At 37.5% G+C, this 18,811-nt stretch overlaps 1 protein-coding gene across 5 annotated transcripts in view; it reads right to left on the bottom strand.

Moving 5' to 3' along the window:
* Positions 1 to 10,048: 10,048 nt before the first annotated feature.
* Positions 10,049 to 18,811, bottom strand: part of CENPF (centromere protein F) — a 34,550-nt gene continuing 25,787 nt past the window's right edge. For 4 of the 5 annotated variants that reach the window (XM_085576067.1, XM_085576066.1, XM_031504520.3 and 1 more), the window contains exons 15-20: positions 18,256 to 18,432; positions 17,496 to 17,657; positions 16,060 to 16,246; positions 14,878 to 15,357; positions 13,414 to 13,607; positions 10,049 to 10,916 (exon numbers count right to left, since the gene is read on the bottom strand). In XM_085576067.1, the coding sequence (XP_085432193.1) occupies positions 10,716 to 10,916; positions 13,414 to 13,607; positions 14,878 to 15,357; positions 16,060 to 16,246; positions 17,496 to 17,657; positions 18,256 to 18,432 (1,401 nt within the window). In that variant the 3' untranslated portion in view covers positions 10,049 to 10,715. The remainder of the gene's footprint in view (positions 10,917 to 13,413; positions 13,608 to 14,877; positions 15,358 to 16,059; positions 16,247 to 17,495; positions 17,658 to 18,255; positions 18,433 to 18,811) is intronic. The other variant, XM_085576069.1, reaches the window with a different exon arrangement.

The raw sequence follows: 18,811 nt of genomic DNA, 5'->3' as shown, positions 1-18,811 counted from the left end.
TTGCTATCCAAAACCAACACTCTCCTCTCCAAGTTCTTGCTGGCATTTGCTCCAGCACAATGTCTGAGATCTGTTCCCTGAAACAACCACCATGTTGTTCTACTGCCTGCTACACATCATGAGGGTGCTTAAAGCCACCCAAACATGTTGGCTGACCATATTTGTCCACACACCACATCCAAGCAATCCTCCCTACTTACTGTGGAATTCACTGCTCTAGAATCTGCAGCCTCTTCTCCAGCTCTCAGAAAGAGTAGCACCGTTGCTTTTCCAGGGAAATGGTCACACACTCAGTGGGATGTTACATGGGGACGGAGGGAAAGAAGAATGCAATTAGTCTTTCACTGCCTCGGCAGTCTGCATTCAGTGGTCTGCTTAGAAGACTTCAGCTGAGGGCTCTTTTCACCTAGCCAGCTCTGGATATTCAAACATTCTTTTATGATTGAGCATAATAAATTTTTTTTTCTACCACACAAATTAAGAAACTGAAGAGTTTTTCACAGAGGAAACAGGTTCCCCCATTTTCTGTAGTAATGAAATAGTCTCCACTCAAGAAAGCTTGTAAAAATTGTCTAGACAGTTGAATTGCTCAAATACACCATCGCTTTTATGCCTTTAGAAGTGCAAGGATGACATATCTGCTTGCAGAACCTGATCCATACTCAGATACATTTCAAGAAGCTATCAGTTCCATAAAAAATATTTCATTGAAAATAAAAAAATGCTGATCCTTGCTAAGAGGTACAAGTAAAAGGGTAGCCCATATAATCCAGAAAAGTGGAAAATGTATCTCCTGGGTTTGAGATGGCCACTGAAATGGGTCTGTAAGTGCATCATTTCAGGAAATTGATGGGAAACTAACACAGCACTTGCAGGGGTGAGGGATCCAGTGCCCATCAGTCTTCCAATGAGCAAACTGTTCCAAGTAACTTATTTCTGGGAATTTTATAATATAAAACCAAAAGCTTCTGAAGACACAAAGTAATATCTTACACTTGTTTTATGCCTTTGCTTTTAGGAGGATCATAAAGTGTTCATTTTGAAAAAAAATACAGTGTAATGATACCAAAAGTTTTATCTCAGATGAGGGGAAGATGGAAGACAACTGGCACCCTGCAGTGTTACCAAACATTTCAGGGCAGGAACATAGAGCAGCATAGGCAGCTGAATATCGCAGTGGTGTGGAAGACCAAAAGCTGCTTTATTCAACCAAATAAAATAATTTCCTTTGATTACCATGCAAGTATGGCCTCAGTGATGAGGCCTGGCAGAAAGTGTCATAGGGTCTTTCACAGCCATTTGTGGAAACGTCTATTTGTACATTTCTACGGGAAAAAAATCCCTCTTTTTGATGTACCACACCTCAGCACTATCTTGAGTCACACTGAAGCAGACACAGGAGAAAGCAACCTCTGCTTAATCCCTGGCACTATTTCCTACATGTCCTTGGCTCTTCCCTTCTCCGAGTGCCATGCTCTTTCTACTTAGCCCATCTGCCTCATGGGATTGCCTAAGGAGGAGACACATCACAAACGACTGTGGTTTGGGATGCTAATGCAATAATTAGCAGCTTAATCATCAAAGCAACTTACAAACAGTCCCTTTCAGCCCTGTGCACTGTTACCACTTAAATACAGCATTTTGTAATGGACCATAATTAGATACTGCACATGGGAAAGTTTTAAAAGTAAACCAGTAAAAATGAAAATGACTGCTCTGAGATGAGCACAGGACCCAAGTTTATCCTTCTCACAACAGAAAATGTCAGTCATCTGGTATGTGGAAACTTTCTTCCAAACTAGTACTGACCCAGTGGCCCCATCACAGGCAGAAGCGGAACTGTCCTGTGAAACAAGTTCTCTTACCCACATGACTTAAAGTAGGAATATTCTATCTTGGCAAAATTTTAGAAATTCCAGCATGAATAGTTTAATTTCAATTTCTTCAATTTCTTCTGAAGTTTCAACTGGATGTACTAATTTCACTGCCTGCTCTGGCCATTTATACAGCAGAGCTCGTCCCATTTCAAGTGGACATTCAGTGGTGTGTCTGCAGGGACAAACACCCTTTTCTTCAAGTAGCCTATGTAAACCAGTTTCCAAACATGAAGACAACTGGAAAACTGGACAAGTACTACCCAAACCTGATTCATTTCCCTATCAGAGGACACACATATGGTAGATTCTTCACACCTGCATTGGTTACTTTGGCCACTGAAACCAAGCCTAACCCAGACGATGATTTATTTATAGGTCACCAAGCTTTAAAATTAGGTCTAGAGGGGAAACTCTCATAGGTAAAACACACTTTTGTAAAACTAACACTCACCTAGTTAAACACAGGTAGCTCAGAACTGTGCAGGCCTGGCCACAAACTCTCACACTTCCTGGCCTTCCATAGCCTTGGCTGCTATACTGGATTTTTTCCTTTTGCTGAAGGTTCACCTTATCAGTCAAGTCAGCAAAACAAAACACAGAAGATATAAAATTACTTTATAATATTTACAAAGAGCAGCTCTGCAGATAGGTTTGAATAACTTTTATATTCATTCAGAAATTTTTGTGATAATTTCTTTAGAGAGGAAGAGGTTTTAAAGTTGGTCTTTTCACTTTCTTGAGTATTTTTTAATGTCTATCACAATATATTAAGAGCATAAACTTAAAAGAAAAAAATGCTGAATATTGCAAATCTCATCAGTCAGTTTGACAAATCATGTGCATGAAGAAATTCACTGGATTTATATCACAAGGAATTTGCTCCTTATTTTCTGAACACTAGCATTCTGAGCTACAAAAGTGGCTTCTTTTGAAGTACTGTGCTTCCAGCTTATAGAGTGTCCATTATCTTAAACATATTTCAACAGAACAAGTAATTTTCTCTTAAAGTGGTCAAAATAGAATCCTTGTTGTAATGACCTTCAAACTGAACCAGAGTCTTAACATTTTCCCAGTAAGCTCCACAGTCTGCCCATTTTTTTCCCTTTCTGTGTGACAGCTTCCAGACTCCATGCCATGCATACCCACAGGTCTTCCTCCACAGAACAAAGAGGCCATGATGATTATCACCTCTTAGTAAAGCAAAGTTCAGTGATGGTGCTCTAGGAATGCTAATTGATTAAACTGCAATCCATTTTCCCCTAGATTCATTCTGACAGTGATACTAATAATTTTCCCAGTCTTCAGCAAGTCAAAACACACTGGTCAGGTGTTCTCAGTCCACTCTGCAATCATCTGCCATACAGAATCTACTCTTGTACTTTCCAAGATAGGTGAACTGTTTGCTTGCTTACTAACTACCTGCAATCGAGACTGCTGATTGTGCCTTTCATCACCATTTTCCCTTCTCCCAGTATGATTATACTGGATCACAGATGTTTTTTAATTCCAGTGGTCTTGGCTCTTTGTAAGGCTGAGATAGAGAAACATAATGGGGTCACAACAAAATATGAAAAAGCACCTGTTTTGCTCCAATGAATTTTGAATGTTTAAGCTGGTGTCTTATCTATGAAGAACTTGAGCCCATAGTAGGCATAACCTTCATCTACATGCAGTCCCAAGCTATGATGTAGCAATCTTCCACATTATTCTCACACAGAAAAGATTAATTTGCTGCTACTTTATGCTGTATGTTCCAAGGAGCACTACTCCATGGGAGCTTATTGTAGGCAGGCACTTCCCATAGAACATACTCCACCAAAAGAAGTAAGTTAACTTTCTCTTAAAGGTAAGAGCCAAGTGCTTTCTAGCAGTTACCTGCACTGCACGTGCCTAAGACACCTCTGTAAAGGCACAGAAGTACCACAGATGATGCTCAAGCACTGCTCATGCTGCCAACAGCTATGACCTGCAAAAGAGGTTCTTGTTTCCAGCCTTTTCTGGTATTTAATGTAGATGGAAACTGCATCTTCTAGAATGGGATTCTCCAGGAGAATTTAGCTAAAAGATAGATAATCTAGCAAAGTGGAAGATAACTGCAAAATTCCTTGCAAATGGAAGACAAAGTCTCTAGGATTTGAGTGAGCTAGAGGAAATAAATGAATGAGGTAGCGGGAACAGAAGTGAAACACCTACTTAACTGCAACCTCATTTCAGTAGTTTTCTCCAGTTAATTAAGTATTGAGGAAAATGGATGCAGAAAGGACATTTTAAAGCAATCAAGTACTGCCAGAAATCAAACCAGCAATTTGAAAAGAGAACAACACTGCTCTCTGGCATCTGACAAAATAAGATATTTGACAGGGAACAATATGTGCAGTACTGGTTAATTGGGAGGCGAGGAGAAGAATAATCATAGCTGCATTACTGAATTTATAGAAGTGTCTCCAGTGTACCACAGGGACGATGTGAATTTGTGGAATCCTCCTGCCTGCTACAGCAAGCCAGCAATCACTTACATTCCCATCAACATTTTTTTCAATGTACCCTAGACAGCAATGCAGAAATAGCAACTGTGGTGGCTGAGCCCAGGAGAATTGCCTTTAAAATTACTGTAAAATCCCCCACTTTCCTCTACTGATGAAGAGATATTGGATAAGAAACAAGTGGGGAAAAATTAACACTTGGTCTCCTATGCTAAAGCTCATCAGAGCAGGGTAAAACCCTTTCCCAGTTATCTGAGTATAGAATATGGCTATTCCAGCATCAGTTCTACAACACGGTAGGTTGACTGTGTGTTTGTGCAAAGCATCAGCTTTAGAGCAAAGACAAGACCTTCATTTCCTTCTCTTTTACTTCTAAGCTGTAGCCAAGCACCATGGGAACTCAACCCATAAACTCAGTTACATTTTGGAAGCTCTGGCAGAGCATATTGTCTTCCCTGCAGCTGGTTCACTGACCTTCCATTTTAAGCACATTAAAATGATGCTTTCAACACAAGAGTACTGCTTTGTCAAAAATGTCAGCAATAGGTATGGAGACACCTGAACAAACCAACTGTTTGGTACCCTTCCCAGTCACACTTAAAGCAGTGTAAGGGGATGTGCACTTTGAGGAAGATTCTTATTTATACTCTTTGATATAAACCAATACTTCCATGTGTTTCAGCAGCAAATTTACTGACCTGAAGATAATATCAGGAGCTACATACCAAACATTTACATAAAAAGAGAAGTAAAAGAGCAGCTGACCAAGTTAAACAAGCAGTGAAGCAAGTAGGAGATCTGCGATTCACAAAGTAGATTCTTTCCTCTGTAATTGCTCACAAGAAATTGAAGAGAAAGAAAAATCCCTTAGGATGAAGTATCAATCTTCTCCATTATTACTTTTAGCCTCTATGATCGGAATCTAAGGCAATTATGTTAGTTCAAACTATGCTTCCCCTCACAAAAATCTTCTTTCTCACTAAAAGAACTAAAATCTTCAATCCCTCAGAACCAGGCAGTGCCTAAAACCACACATAAGTTTAAATATCAACAACAGTGCTAAAAACAGAGTATTTTTCAATTTAAGGTCAAAAGAATACAGAACACTTCCCTTTCTCTATACTGAAAAAAAAGAATTGAAGCAATCCCCAACCACAATTAATAACTTCCAACTTCCCATTTTGCCTCTAGAAGAAAAAAATTAGTAGTCAGATGTGGATACACAGTCTTCATGAAAAAGTCAATCTTCCTTCACAAGATCAGATGTATTTACACTGTATTTTATGTGGTACTCAGCAGGCCACCTAAATAAAGGAGCCCTGAAATAAAGGAACCTCTGTATCCAGCACAGAGCAGATTCTCACTAAGCTTCCATCTGTTTAATTTATGAAGCACAGAGCAGAAAAGCAAAATACAAAGAGCTGCTGATTTTTCTATGCACCCATCAGACCTTTCACTGAAGTATTTCAACAGCTGTATTGTCAATAGAGATCATGATTTGTCTGCTGTTAAAAAAGCTTCCAGGAATAAAACCATGCAAAAAGCCAAACAGATTTAGCTGCTTCATAGCTACATCCTGTTTTTCTATGTTCCACAGTGTTTCTGAACTTGACACTGAAATAACTGCTTGGGAGTGCATATAAGTATGTCAGAGAATATGCACACACACGAATATATAATATTTTATATATATATAAATATATATATCTTATATATATATAAGATATATATAATATATATAAAACTATCTACCTATCTATATATGTTTACAGAGATCATCTCCTATCTCCTGTCCCTAGAACTATAGACAGACTAGTCCATATATCAAGCAAGCTCACAACATTGCCTTTGAATACTGAAATTGCAGTCTGCTTTCACCACAGTCCACCTTGCATCCAGTTGTCAACATTGTTAAGTTCAAACAGCTGTTTTCAATTGCTGTTTTCTGCAGAAAATTACTGGCAGCCTTTTGTAATTTATGGCTATTTAGGATAAGATAGCCAAAGCAAAGGGAGGTGGAATCATTTAAGGGTTAGACAGCTGAAATCTCAAGGAGAAAAAACAAGGCACCTGAAACTTATTCTGGGACAAATCTGGAGCATCCTCTGGCACCTGGGCCTTGCAGTGGCATGGGGTTTTTTTTCCCCTACAGCATTTACGTTGTTCAGCAATGTTACCCGGTGTAAAGGGAACTTGTTTGGTATGTGTTGCACGAAGTTCCCCATTAGGTGTTTGTTGCACTTTTCTCTGTCATCACTTTCAAAGTTTTAGGGCACTATTTGCTTTGTTGTTCAATACACACTTCTGAGACCAGACACGTTTGGATTCATTGCTGCTCCCCCTGGTATTTTTCCTTCTCCTTAAAAGTCTATTAATTTGAATCAACTGAAGGGCACACACACAAAAAAAATCAGCTGGATAGTGAGAGTGTGATTTTTTTCAGCTCCATCTCTCCCTCCCACCAGCCATCACTGGATGTAGGCACACAGTGATGACTGGGAGTGGGGCTGTGGCAGAGCCTCATCCCTAATGGGCTACAGCTGTGCAGGACAGGTGACCACCATTGAAGGGAATGAGGCATTCTATGTCTCATTACTGAGACACTCCTGTGTCTCTCTCTGTGCCAGGCACTGAGCAATCACAAAAGGGTAGAGAGGGCACACAGGTGCAATGCATGTAAGATGAAGGGTATAAAAGGTTGTGCTGAAGACCAATAAAGGGCTGATGCTTGAACTCTTCTTTTGTGTCAGTTGTACCCTGTACAGTGACAACTGGATGAGTAGACTCTTCCAAGTGGTCCCAGTGAGCCAATAAGGGTAGGAATGGCAGTACTGTCCCCAAGGGTGGAAATGCAGGACAGTACAAAGAACTCATGATCACCCCTGCAGCCAAGGGTGCTACACAAGTCACAGCAGGATCTGACATTTCAAACATTTTAAATTATAACATTGGACATTAATAACAAGAATCCAAGAAGAGCAGCTGACAAAAAAATCTCATTTTATATTTTTCTTTCATTACTAGGTAAAAATGAGAAGAATAGTTCAAAGTCTGAAGAAAGAACTGAACATCACAAACCACCCAGACCCTTCCATCAGCTGTGGGGGAACATGGCAGAAGGATGCCAGCACTCCTGCAACATGCTTTTAATGTACAGCTCTGGGCATTTCAGGGAGCATGCAAAACCACTTGGGACAGCAAACTAGATTTTACAGCAATTATAATGTAAACCTTCGATAAACAGGAAAGTGAAGAGATCCAGCTAATGCATCTTCCTGTGATGTAACACAGTATCACTATGGCAACAACCAAGTTAGCATGCTAAAAACAATAGTAGAGCACCAAAGACATTTTTACAGGGACTTTTACAGTCAGAATAGAAAGCCACAAACAAGTGTACTTTCATTCATTACACAGAGATGACAAAACACATCCCATGCAGTCCTACTAGGAATCCTGATGAGGCCCTCTGATTTTTTTGTTATGCATGTTTGATATACATATAGGTTGGAAATTATGCTCTTGATAAAGCTTCCCTGTGTGCATTGTGACCTGAAGTCTCATCAGTTTGCAAGGGAATGTAAAATATGAAGTCCTACTTTCAACAGATTCAGGCATTAATCTAAGACCTTTTTAAAATTTTAACGTACAGCAAAATATGTACATACCAGTACTCCAATACATACTAGACATTGTAACCTTTCAAAATACAAACATTTCACACTTAATGAAATATAAGGCTTATAAAATACAGATGCAGGCTTGTAGGAAAATATGTAAACAACTAAAGTCTCAATGCTTTCTTTTACTGATGATAATCACTTCTTTCATTATAACATAGTTGTTCAAATTTGTCTGGTTAAGATTAGACAGCTTTCTAAAGATAGATGTTTTTCCACACTCTCCTCCAAGTGGGACACTTTTCAAGGCATCAGATTAAAACAGAAAAACAATGATTTGGATAAATAAAACACACCAGCTTTGTTTGGGTTTTTTCTATTATCAGCTACTAAAGCCTCTTCATACCCATGCTTCTATCTCAAGACACTTCATTTTTTTTAAATTGCTAATTCCACAGATGATTCATTTCTCAAGATACAAAACTTGATCTGAAATAATTTAGCTTTTTTGAGCTTTGACAGTATCCTAACATAAGATGAGACAATAAAATGCACCCTTTAAGATGGGTCCCTTTCAGACTACAAGGATTATTTTAATTACCTAACACTTGAGTTAACAAACAACTTGATATGCTTAAGAAAAAGCCAAAAGATCTACTGCTGTGACCCCAAGCACTGGCATATCTAGTTACTGAAGGATAGTTTGTCTGGCAAGATTTTGATCTTTTGAACAATGAAAAATATTTTCATTTGCCTGATTCTGTTATACATATTTCATACAAATGTTGAATTTCTTCAAAGATGTTTTGGTTTGACTGATGAGAAGCTAATTTTTCTCCTAAACTGACTGCATCATGACATTACTGTAAGAAAGGCAGAATAATGGTGTGTATGTATGTATATGTAAAAAAGAGAAAACCACTCTGCTCTGAGAGTGAAACTAACCATGAAGTAGAAGGTATCCTTATATTTTGAAATTTCAGCTTGAAACATAAATATTGTCTCTTAGTTTAAGTAATTTTTTCAAGGTGTAGAAAATGCTATTATGCACTTTTGTTGAAAGAAGAAACAACATCTTTCTGATACAGTAACAACAATGTGAAAATGCCTCTCTGCTGTGTATCTTGGAGCTTTAGGGCACTACTGTTCAGGAGCTTGATTTCTCTAACACCTGGCCAAGCCAGATGAGCATAAGCTATATGAATTATCAGCAAGTTATTTCTGCTTAGGTGTATAATGACTGATGTGGCTGATGCCACTCTTTTTTATAATGTTGAATTGGTCTGTGCTGCTGGGCAAGCCCAGTTAGACCTTTGAAATTCACAAGCTGGGATGAGCATGAACATTCATTTTTGTAATGAATCATTCTAAATTCAATTGTGTGAAATGAATCCATGAACTGGATGGAGTTATTTCTCTTGTACAGATGATACCAGAATCTTATATGCTATTTCTAGAAAATTCACTGTTATTTGATATCTCAAAGATCTTTCCTGAATGAAAATGAGGTAACCTAGGGCATTCCACACAGACATTTCTTGACACCTGAACATTTCCCAGCACATCCATTCTCCTTACATCACATACAGGTCTTCAGTGATTTTCATAGAGACAGATTTGAGGCTAAGAATTGTCAAAGTGAAGGGTGATCTCCAGCAGAGCAGCAGCCAGCCATTGCTGGTAGAACAAAAACAAATTTGTTGTTATAGGGTCCTTTCTGGCCTGGTACAAAGCGCTCACTCCCATCTTACTGAGGCTTACTGGCTGGCCAAGGGCCATTTCGCAGATGTGAACATCCACATAAGACCTTCAACTAGGGAAGTACATTGTCAGATGCTTAGTTTCAGGGAAACAGGCAGTCCTCTTTGGCTTTGTTTGAATCATGTCTCACCGCAAATTTGCACATTATTCCATCAGGAAGAAGGGATACCAAGACAGAGAACACTAGCTAGACCTCTACACTGTATGCACTTTCTGTCAGGTTCTCTATTTTTGTCTTGCACTTAGAAAGTAAGTTACTACTTCATTTTGAATCATCCAATACTATTTGCCACATTTTTTCTGGAAATTAGTATTTTTAGATATTTAAGTAAGTTTATTTTCCATTTTGTAGATCAACCATTGGTACACAAAAATGACAACAATTAACTACATAGCAAAATGCAGCCATTTTTTCTATGTTTTAATTTTTTAACAGCTTTATAAAAAAGTATTTACAGAAAATTCTACAGTTACATCTAAAAGAAGGTTGTAGCCAGGTGGGGGTTGGTCTCTTCTCTCAGTTAACCAGCAACAGGACAAGAGGACATGCAGACTCAAGCTGCAGAAGGGGAGGTTTAGGCTGGCCATTAGGGAGAAGTTCTTCACAGAAAGGGTGATTGGGCATTGGAATGGGCTGCCCAGGTGGTAGAATCACCATCCTGGAGGTGTTTAAGAAAAGAATGGATATGACACCCAGTGCCATGGTCTGGTTGACAAAGTGATGTTAGGTCATAGACCTCAAAGGTCTTTTCCAACCTAATTGATTCTGTGATTCTATAAAAAGATCAATTATGTGTTCACTATTATTTCAAAACTTTGTATGACTATTGGTATTAGTAAAGATTCTCAAAGAAGCTCTGCAGAATTCATATACTGTTATTCATTGCAGAAGAGAAAATGGTGCCCTCCATATAGCTGATATTTATTTTACAAACTGGTTTTGATCACCAGTTATTCTGAGTAGTGACTAAGGTTTACTGCACCTTACAATTTTCTTTTTGCTCATCTTCCTCAGATAATCCTTGTTCATTTAGGGAATTTTTTGCTTTGTGCATTGTACAGCTCTCCCTAGCATTATCAGAGAGAGGTTTTGGGGATTGTTTATACAGGCAAAGCAGTGACCTTGATGTAGAATTCATCGGTGGAAAAGCTTGGGACTGCTGCTCATCATTTTCCTGTAACACAAACAAAAACATCCTTGTTTACTGTAATGGAAAACCATATTAGCTTTCTGCCTTGGGTCGAAAGGCTTGCTGCAAAAGACTAAATATTGGGAATTTGCTAAAGACATATTGAAAGCAGAAAAACATATTTTTTTAAGGCACTTATCACTCTGAATACACAACACAGTGAGGCTTGATAACTCTTGTTTTGTTGTGGTATGAGATGAAATATCTGCTATACTGCTGGCAAGCTATTTTCCAGGAGCAGAAAAAAGCTACACAGGGAACAGACAGTACTAGTAAGCTGTTTACGAAAGTAGCTGGTATTATGTATCAAGAGCTGTATTTAATATTTTCCCTACATATTTTGCAAACATAAAGCATAGGTGTCACTTTTTTTGCTGACATCTGGGCAGAAACCATTGCTTTCACATTTTGACCGATGTGCAGTCAAAGCACTCAATTTAAATTCTATGTTAAATTCACATAGAAAAGTGCATAAATTTGCATGTGAACATGACAGCCACTTTTTAAACACCTTGAAAAATTTGAAACAGTTTGAAACTAGGTATTTGAAATAAAGTAGATACAAATACCTGTCAAAGAGAAGGAAACAAGGCTTATTTCACTTTTAAAACAAGACACACCATTTACTGCATTAATATAAATCATGAAACAACACATTTTAATGGTTTCAACAAATGATGAAACAATATGAGCAATTCCTCCAGAAATTCCCAGATGTACATTACCTTGAAATAAAACACACGCATTCAAGCAGTGTCCAAGAGAAGGGCACAAATTCCTGACACTGATGACTTTTGCATATTTACACTTGGGGGGAACAAAACCAACACTGAAATTTTAATTACTGCAATCTAATTGAAGGTGAGGAGTAACCAGTCCTTGGACCTAGACAACACAAGTTTAGACAATGAGGAGGAATGTTTGGGAAATCCTTCAGTTAAATGAGAAAATATTACTGATGAATTGTTACTTGCTATAACCCTGACTATGGTCAGCAAGAGCCAACAACAAGCTTACACCATGCTGGCAGGTGATTACTACACAACTTTCTGCGACTGAGGCTTCCTTTCTTTTTTACATTACTCAGATTCTTTACAAGCAACACCATTTGTTTCTAAGGTTATAGGGAAACAGACATGAAGGAGTATAAATAAAATTTATTGGCATCACTTAATGAAACAGTAATAAAACACAGACCTCCAGGCAATGTCTGTAAGAAGCAGCAACTCTTGGCAAGTAGGGTAATTATCCCTTGAAACAACATACACAAATTCAGTGGATTCACTCTCACTGATTTCCTATTGCTGTAGCTCAAAAAAATTACAGCTCCGATCCGATTTGTCTTCCCAATGGTGCTTTCTGGCCTCAAAAGCTATACATCCACTAAACTATGTGGCATTTGCCTTTATTTACTTTTGGTATTTGCCAACATACTTTATGTGCTAATACAAAATAACTGGATTTTTTAAAAAAAGGAAAGAAAAAAAAAGAAAAAACCCAAAAAGCTATGTGTAAGATTCTGCTGATTGTCAAGAGAATACTTTCGTGCCTGGCAAACTGGAAGGATTTTTATCTACTGACATATTTCTGTGTAGCCCTCATACAAAGAGCTACTAATAACTATTCCCTTACTGCTTAACTTGAGACAACATGGTTACAAACTTTGGAGGAGGTTTTGGACAACAAAAGGTTTATTTCTGTCCTAAAGTTGGAACAATTTTCTATAATCTGCAAAGCATTTGCATCATCTTAGAACACATTGCTCTGATACATTGTGAAACATTCAGCAATGTGTCTAGTAATGAAAACACAAAGCTAATGTAAACCTCAGTTGCTAACCTTTTCTTAATAACAATCCCCTTTCAAAACATAACTCTGTAGTATTTATTTGTTTTGATAACATCCAAATCTGGTAAGCATGACCAAGCTGGTCTAGTGGAAGGTGTCCCTGTCTGTGGCAGGGAGGTTGGAATTAGCTATCTTTAATGTCCCTTCTAACAGAATCCACTCTTTGTAATCCAAATGTTCCCTATTTACATGTTTAATAGCCTCTCAAATATCTGTACTTATTCTAGAAATTCCAAGAGCTGTTTGCACAAAACTTCAAACTCAAATTCCCAAAGGTTAGTCTTTTTTGGTGGTTACTTGCTCTACAACCTAAGAAGCCACAGTATAAGGAATACCTGCTCTTTAATATACATAATAAGAAATTGAAAATATACCTGTATTGAATTTACCTTTCTCACTGGCTGCTCCTATGAGCTAACAAATAAAAGCACATTAACAATTTGCATATTGATACTTTGGTAAGACCCATGTCATGTTTCAGTCATTCAGTATTTTTGATCTTCTCTCCACTCTACTGTTGAGGAACACAAAGAATGAGATGTCCTCAAATTCACTTGGCAAGATGAATATATTTAATGAGTGCATTAAGTCTTCCCCATGACTTTCATACCCAGATATAATTTTTCCAAGTTACCTTTTGTGGTTTGCTGCCACCAGGTGTCAAACAGCAGCGCTCACCAAGATGGTCTGGTCTGCACTTCTCCGAGTCCTGTGTAGGCAAAGGCCTCTTCTCGCTTGAGGAAGCCAGATGGGGACTGGATCTGAGGTGTAGAGTTGTTCTTCGTAAAATGTAAGGGCTGACCTTGCCACTGGGGATGTCAGCAAACCCTGAAAAACAAACAGTTTCTATAAAAACCTAAAGCAATCACACTTCCTCAAATAGATTTCTTTTTTCACAATAGGAATAAAATAGCTGATTGAAATAAATCATCTGTTCCATTGGAGAAAATGGAACAAAGATTGCTGAACAGATCTTCCATATTCCAAAATTCAAATGCAAAACTTGTATATCACAGAAGAACCATTGAATTACAAGAGCAATTCTATAGAAAAATAAACAAATCAAACAGGTACATTATTATGTGGAGAGAAATTTCAAACTGAAAACCAGTACTGGTTAATTCATGATACCATGACATGATACCCTTGATTTTCTCTTTGTAGAACCATTTATGTAGAGACTGTTTATTATCTCTCTATCTAGCCTAAAAGTCAAACATGAACTGACACATTTGTCCTCAGAACAGGGCTATTTTTAGAAGATACAGTAATGCTGGTAAGAAAGTGAAATGCAAATAACGTTTAGCTTTAGAAATCCTGACTTCTGGAAGTGACCAAAGTTGAGGCTATTCAGCATCCTTATGGTTTGTCCTTTAATTATGGCAATTACATTAATTATAAAGGGCAACTTCATAGGTAGTAGAACTTACAAGATATTTTTCAAGCCCTGATTTGTGTAGTCTTCTCAGTTACCCTCTGCTGCAGTGAACCCTCATATGGAGTACCAGGCTGCCTAATTTCATGGCATTCATAGCAGACAGAAAGTGAACTCTCATGAAGATGAGAGTTAATTTATTAATCTTCTCATGAAGTTTAATGTCTAACTGCTGTGAGCAAGTCAGTTTCAACTCAGGGAATTATAGTTGATTTAATGTTTTGCAAATTAACACACTTTTAATTACTGGTATTGAAAGAAATAAAAGTCCACAAATAAGTAAACAGTTGGGGAACACACATGGGCTTCCCTGCAGACACCACTCACTCCTCCCTAATTTCTGGTCTTCGGTTGCCTCAGTGCACCCTACACCTGTAAGTGAGGTGATGGAAGCACAGGAGACTGCCAGGACCACTTAACTCTTAGCAGAATGGGAGTTATTAATCCAATAGAAATGTGCTCTGCTGGTCTAACACCGGCACTCCACAAAAGCTAGCTTGGCACCTATTGTCACATGTCTCATTGATTCCTTTCACCTTCCATCACTAGCACCAAAAATGTTTGCATTGTCACCAACTTAGAGTGAAAGCCATTCAACAAAACAAAAGAGAAAAGCACACCTGCAGTGCTCAGAGAATATTTGCCTTTACAAGACATAAATACCTTTTTTCACTATTTCTGGAAGCCCATCCAGCTCACAGTCTTTATTGTCCAGACCCTGCATATTTTGAGAGATATCACACTTCCTTTTCTTTTTCAATGAAGTCTCTGGAGCAGGAGATCTTTGTTCTCCATTGTCTTTCCTGCTATCTTCACATCTTTGCCTTTTACTTGAAAGCTTAGTAGTATCTTCATCTGACCTTCTGTCTTTGACAGAGTGTTTGCTCTTCTGTGTTAATGACTTCTCTGAATTCAGCAAAGGAGTGCTGACAGCATCACTTACTCGCTGTTTCAGCTGAGTACTCAACAAACTGACTTGTGTTTTTAGCATCTCATTTTCTTCCTCTAGTTTATGGTATTTAACAATGAGAGAGCAATATTTCTCCAAGTTCTCATTTGCTTCTCTGGTCTTCACTTCTATAGATTCCTGCAATTCTTCCAATTTTAACTTAATTTCTTCTGTAATGGCATTATCATCAACATCTTTCAAAGAAAAACATGATTATTCATATAACTAACATAATAAAATATTCATATGTAAAAATTTATAATGCAATGGCCATGCATCTTTTAATTACACATTTTATAACACTGCAACTATAAAAAAAACCAACTGTGAAACAAATTCAGTAATATGATAGACATAATAATGTCCTTGCTAAATAGAGCACAAATATACAAATTTTGAAAAGAATCCTTGATCAGTGCATGGGGAAACATTTTCCCTCTCATTTTGTAATTTCTGAACACTCCATTTGTACCCTTAACTTGCTTTAAGTATCATTTACAATACAGTGCATCTCATGAGGTGAGCTAAAATATTCATAACAAAGCATGAGAATCAGAGGAAAAGCTTGCTGGAAAATGATAAAACAACTCACACACAAAACCTATTTAATAAGAAAAATAGCCCTTTTCTTCAAGTCACTAACACCAAAAATGTAAGACTTAATATATTTATTCAGAACCTAGTGTTCTTTCTGAGTAAAGAAATAACACCATAAGAGAAAAAATATTAGCTAAGTTTTGAAAATGTTTGACATTTGCACTTGTAACTTTTTATCCTAGTTAAGAATCATGCTCTGTACTAGAGCTGCATATGCAAGTGGGCATTTTAGGGAACAAGAAAGTTTTACAGATTAATGCACCACTAAAAAAGCATTAAGACAATCTAGATTCAGTTACCTTCTTTATTATGCTTTGCCATTGTCAGATTTTCCTTCTTTAGCAGCTCATCATGTTCAGCTAGTTGTTTCTGCAACATTTCCTTTTCCTGTTCCAGCTGCTTACAGGATTTTATCCACATCTGCACTTTACTGTGGGCATATTCATTTTCCTTCTTCAGCTGAATTATAATGTTACTATTATCAGCCTAAAAAATAAGAAATTCAGTTCTTTTACCAGAAACATAATTCTTCCTTTTAAACATTATAATATCAAATGGAGTTATAGAGTCACTGAAGTTGGAAAAGACCTCCAAGACCATTGAGTCCAACCTTTGACCAAACACCACCATATCAACTAATCCATAACACTAAGGGCCAACCTTGAGTTGTTCCTTCAACCCTTCACTGGGCAGTCCTTTCTAATGCTTTACACTGTTTTCTAAAGGAAAAAAATTCTTCACAATAATGTCCAAGGTGAACCTTTTACCATCCCATCCCAACCAAATACCACTCAGTGAGCACAACTGGAAGCCATCTCTGCTACACTGACACTGCCATGCACACATCCCACAGGACTTTATCCTTGGACTGCTCTTATTAACCAAATTAACAGCACAGTGGAGAGCCCTAAGAAGAAAGAACTGTTGAGCAAAATGGGCATATTGTAACTCAGTGTTTGCTTGCATGTAAATTGAATTGACTGTTTCTCCAAGAGTGCATTTATAGAGACACTAATTCCTCAAGTGGGAGTACTGAGTTGAAGCCAGAAATCAATCACAGACAAAAGCAACACCAAAATAGACCAAAACCACCCAGGAAGCAACGAAAACGCAGGGACTGGATTATTGGTGTAGAAGTTCGCTATATGGACAGTGAAGCTTCACCTGTGCTACTAAAAAGCAAACCAAGAACATGGAGAGCTGTTCCCAGTTATCAGTAGCTCACAGTATGTGGAGCTCATATTCCAGCATACCTGAGGACAATTCTGTCAGAGAATTACACTAGTTAATACCTGTAATGAAAATTCTATATAAAATGGAACTGAAAAAGCTGAATCAAGAGCAATCTATCAAGACTAGTGCTTAGGGATAGACCATGGTACATTTCACCATCAAAGTAGTTCACAAACACAAAATAGAGGCACTGCAAAGTCTCTCCGAGGGAATTCTAATCACATTTTAGCTCAGCTGCAATGCTCACTGTAGTCAATAGACTGCTGTGTTTAGGTCACAGAAACCAATTCTAGGTGATCTCAGTCATGGCACACAGAACAGAATTTTTCTAATGCATATCAATAATAACAATGTTTTCTCCAGGCTTTATGTTCTCTTTAGTGAAACAAAGGCTGTACTAAACAAGCAAAGTTCTGGAGCACTGGTTGCCAATCCTATGTTTATTTTACTACACAGTGTCTGGAATCTCATGTAATTGATCATACTTAAGGCTTTTTCTTACCTTAGTTTTTAGGAGCTCTCCTAAGGATTGATTAGCTTCTTTAAGGGAATTATTTAGCTGTTCTTTATTTGACTTCAAATGCTCTATTTCCAATTTTTGTGAGCTGATAAAGTGCTCCAGTGAACTAATCTTCTCATGACAGGCCTCAATTTCTACTTTACTCTAAGGAAAGAAAATATGCCTAATTACTATGATACCAAAAAGGACACTGAGTTTTATTTTAAAGATGTACATAACAGTGTATCACAAACCCACAGGAATTCCACAGCAAATTTAATAATTATGTTTTAAGGAGCTGAACATTGAAAGGACAATTTGTCTCAAGTACACATTTTGAATACTAGAATCTTGCTTCTAAGAAGACTGTCAGAAAAAAACCCTTACATATAGCACATCTTACAAATGTATTTCCAACAAGTTTGTCCTTTTATCCTGAACTGGTTAAACTTTCTTCCCTCTTCCTACCAAAACAACCATTTCCTGGATTAAACATACTGTTGCTTTCCCTTTTTCAAGGTTATAGTCCTAGTGAATTTTTATATAGATTAAATTCTTACTGAGTTGTGAGATAAATTCATATTTTAGAGCTCATCATATCGAAAAAAGTTAACACTTACTGAGCTCCAAGGTAAGTATATGTAGATCTTGGAAATATTGTTAGGAAAGATAATTTTTTTGTAATAGGATCAGCAAAATTTTGTAAAATAGATAGAACTGAATTAAAAATTCACAGCACTACTCTTCCTATTTTCTGACTTACCTTTCGGTTTGCTTCTGTCAGAGCATCCTGATGCTCTTTCTTTGCTTGAAGTAGTCTGTCTTTGTATTCTGATATCTGTCTTTTAATTTCACACTCTTTTTCTTGAAGTTGATTCTGGAACATCTCCAAACACCTGGCCAGTTCATTTTTTTCTGAAGTTGTTAGATGCAGCTGAATCTGTAAATAGTAATAGTACATCCTTTGGTATTTGGAGTTATCTCAATGGAGAAAGAGTTGACCCATTAAACAGCCAGAGAGATGCCCTGGACTCCCACACAAAATAAATTGAAGAAAAAATGTTTAACAGTGTAATCAAAGAAAAGAACATCTGAACACAAAAGTAGGACAGGACACAAAGGAAGGTTCTCTTAAAAGAAAACAAGTGCAAGTTTGCCAGCAGCATTAAATCAAGCAGCACTGCCAAAATCAAAGCTTAACCTCTCCCAGTGTTATTCCCTCAGAGTGACTTGAGAGGTTAAGGGTCACTTCTTCACCCTATTTAAGGTGACAAAATTTTTTAAGCATTTTCACCCATTTATATAACTACTTTTTGGAC

This window comes from Lonchura striata, chromosome 3, assembly GCF_050655825.1.
Source record: "Lonchura striata isolate lonStrDom1 chromosome 3, ASM5065582v1, whole genome shotgun sequence".
NCBI classification, from domain to species: domain Eukaryota; kingdom Metazoa; phylum Chordata; class Aves; order Passeriformes; family Estrildidae; genus Lonchura; species Lonchura striata.
The sequence above is the reverse complement of the archived record's forward strand: the minus strand, read 5'-3'. Positions and strand labels throughout refer to the sequence as shown.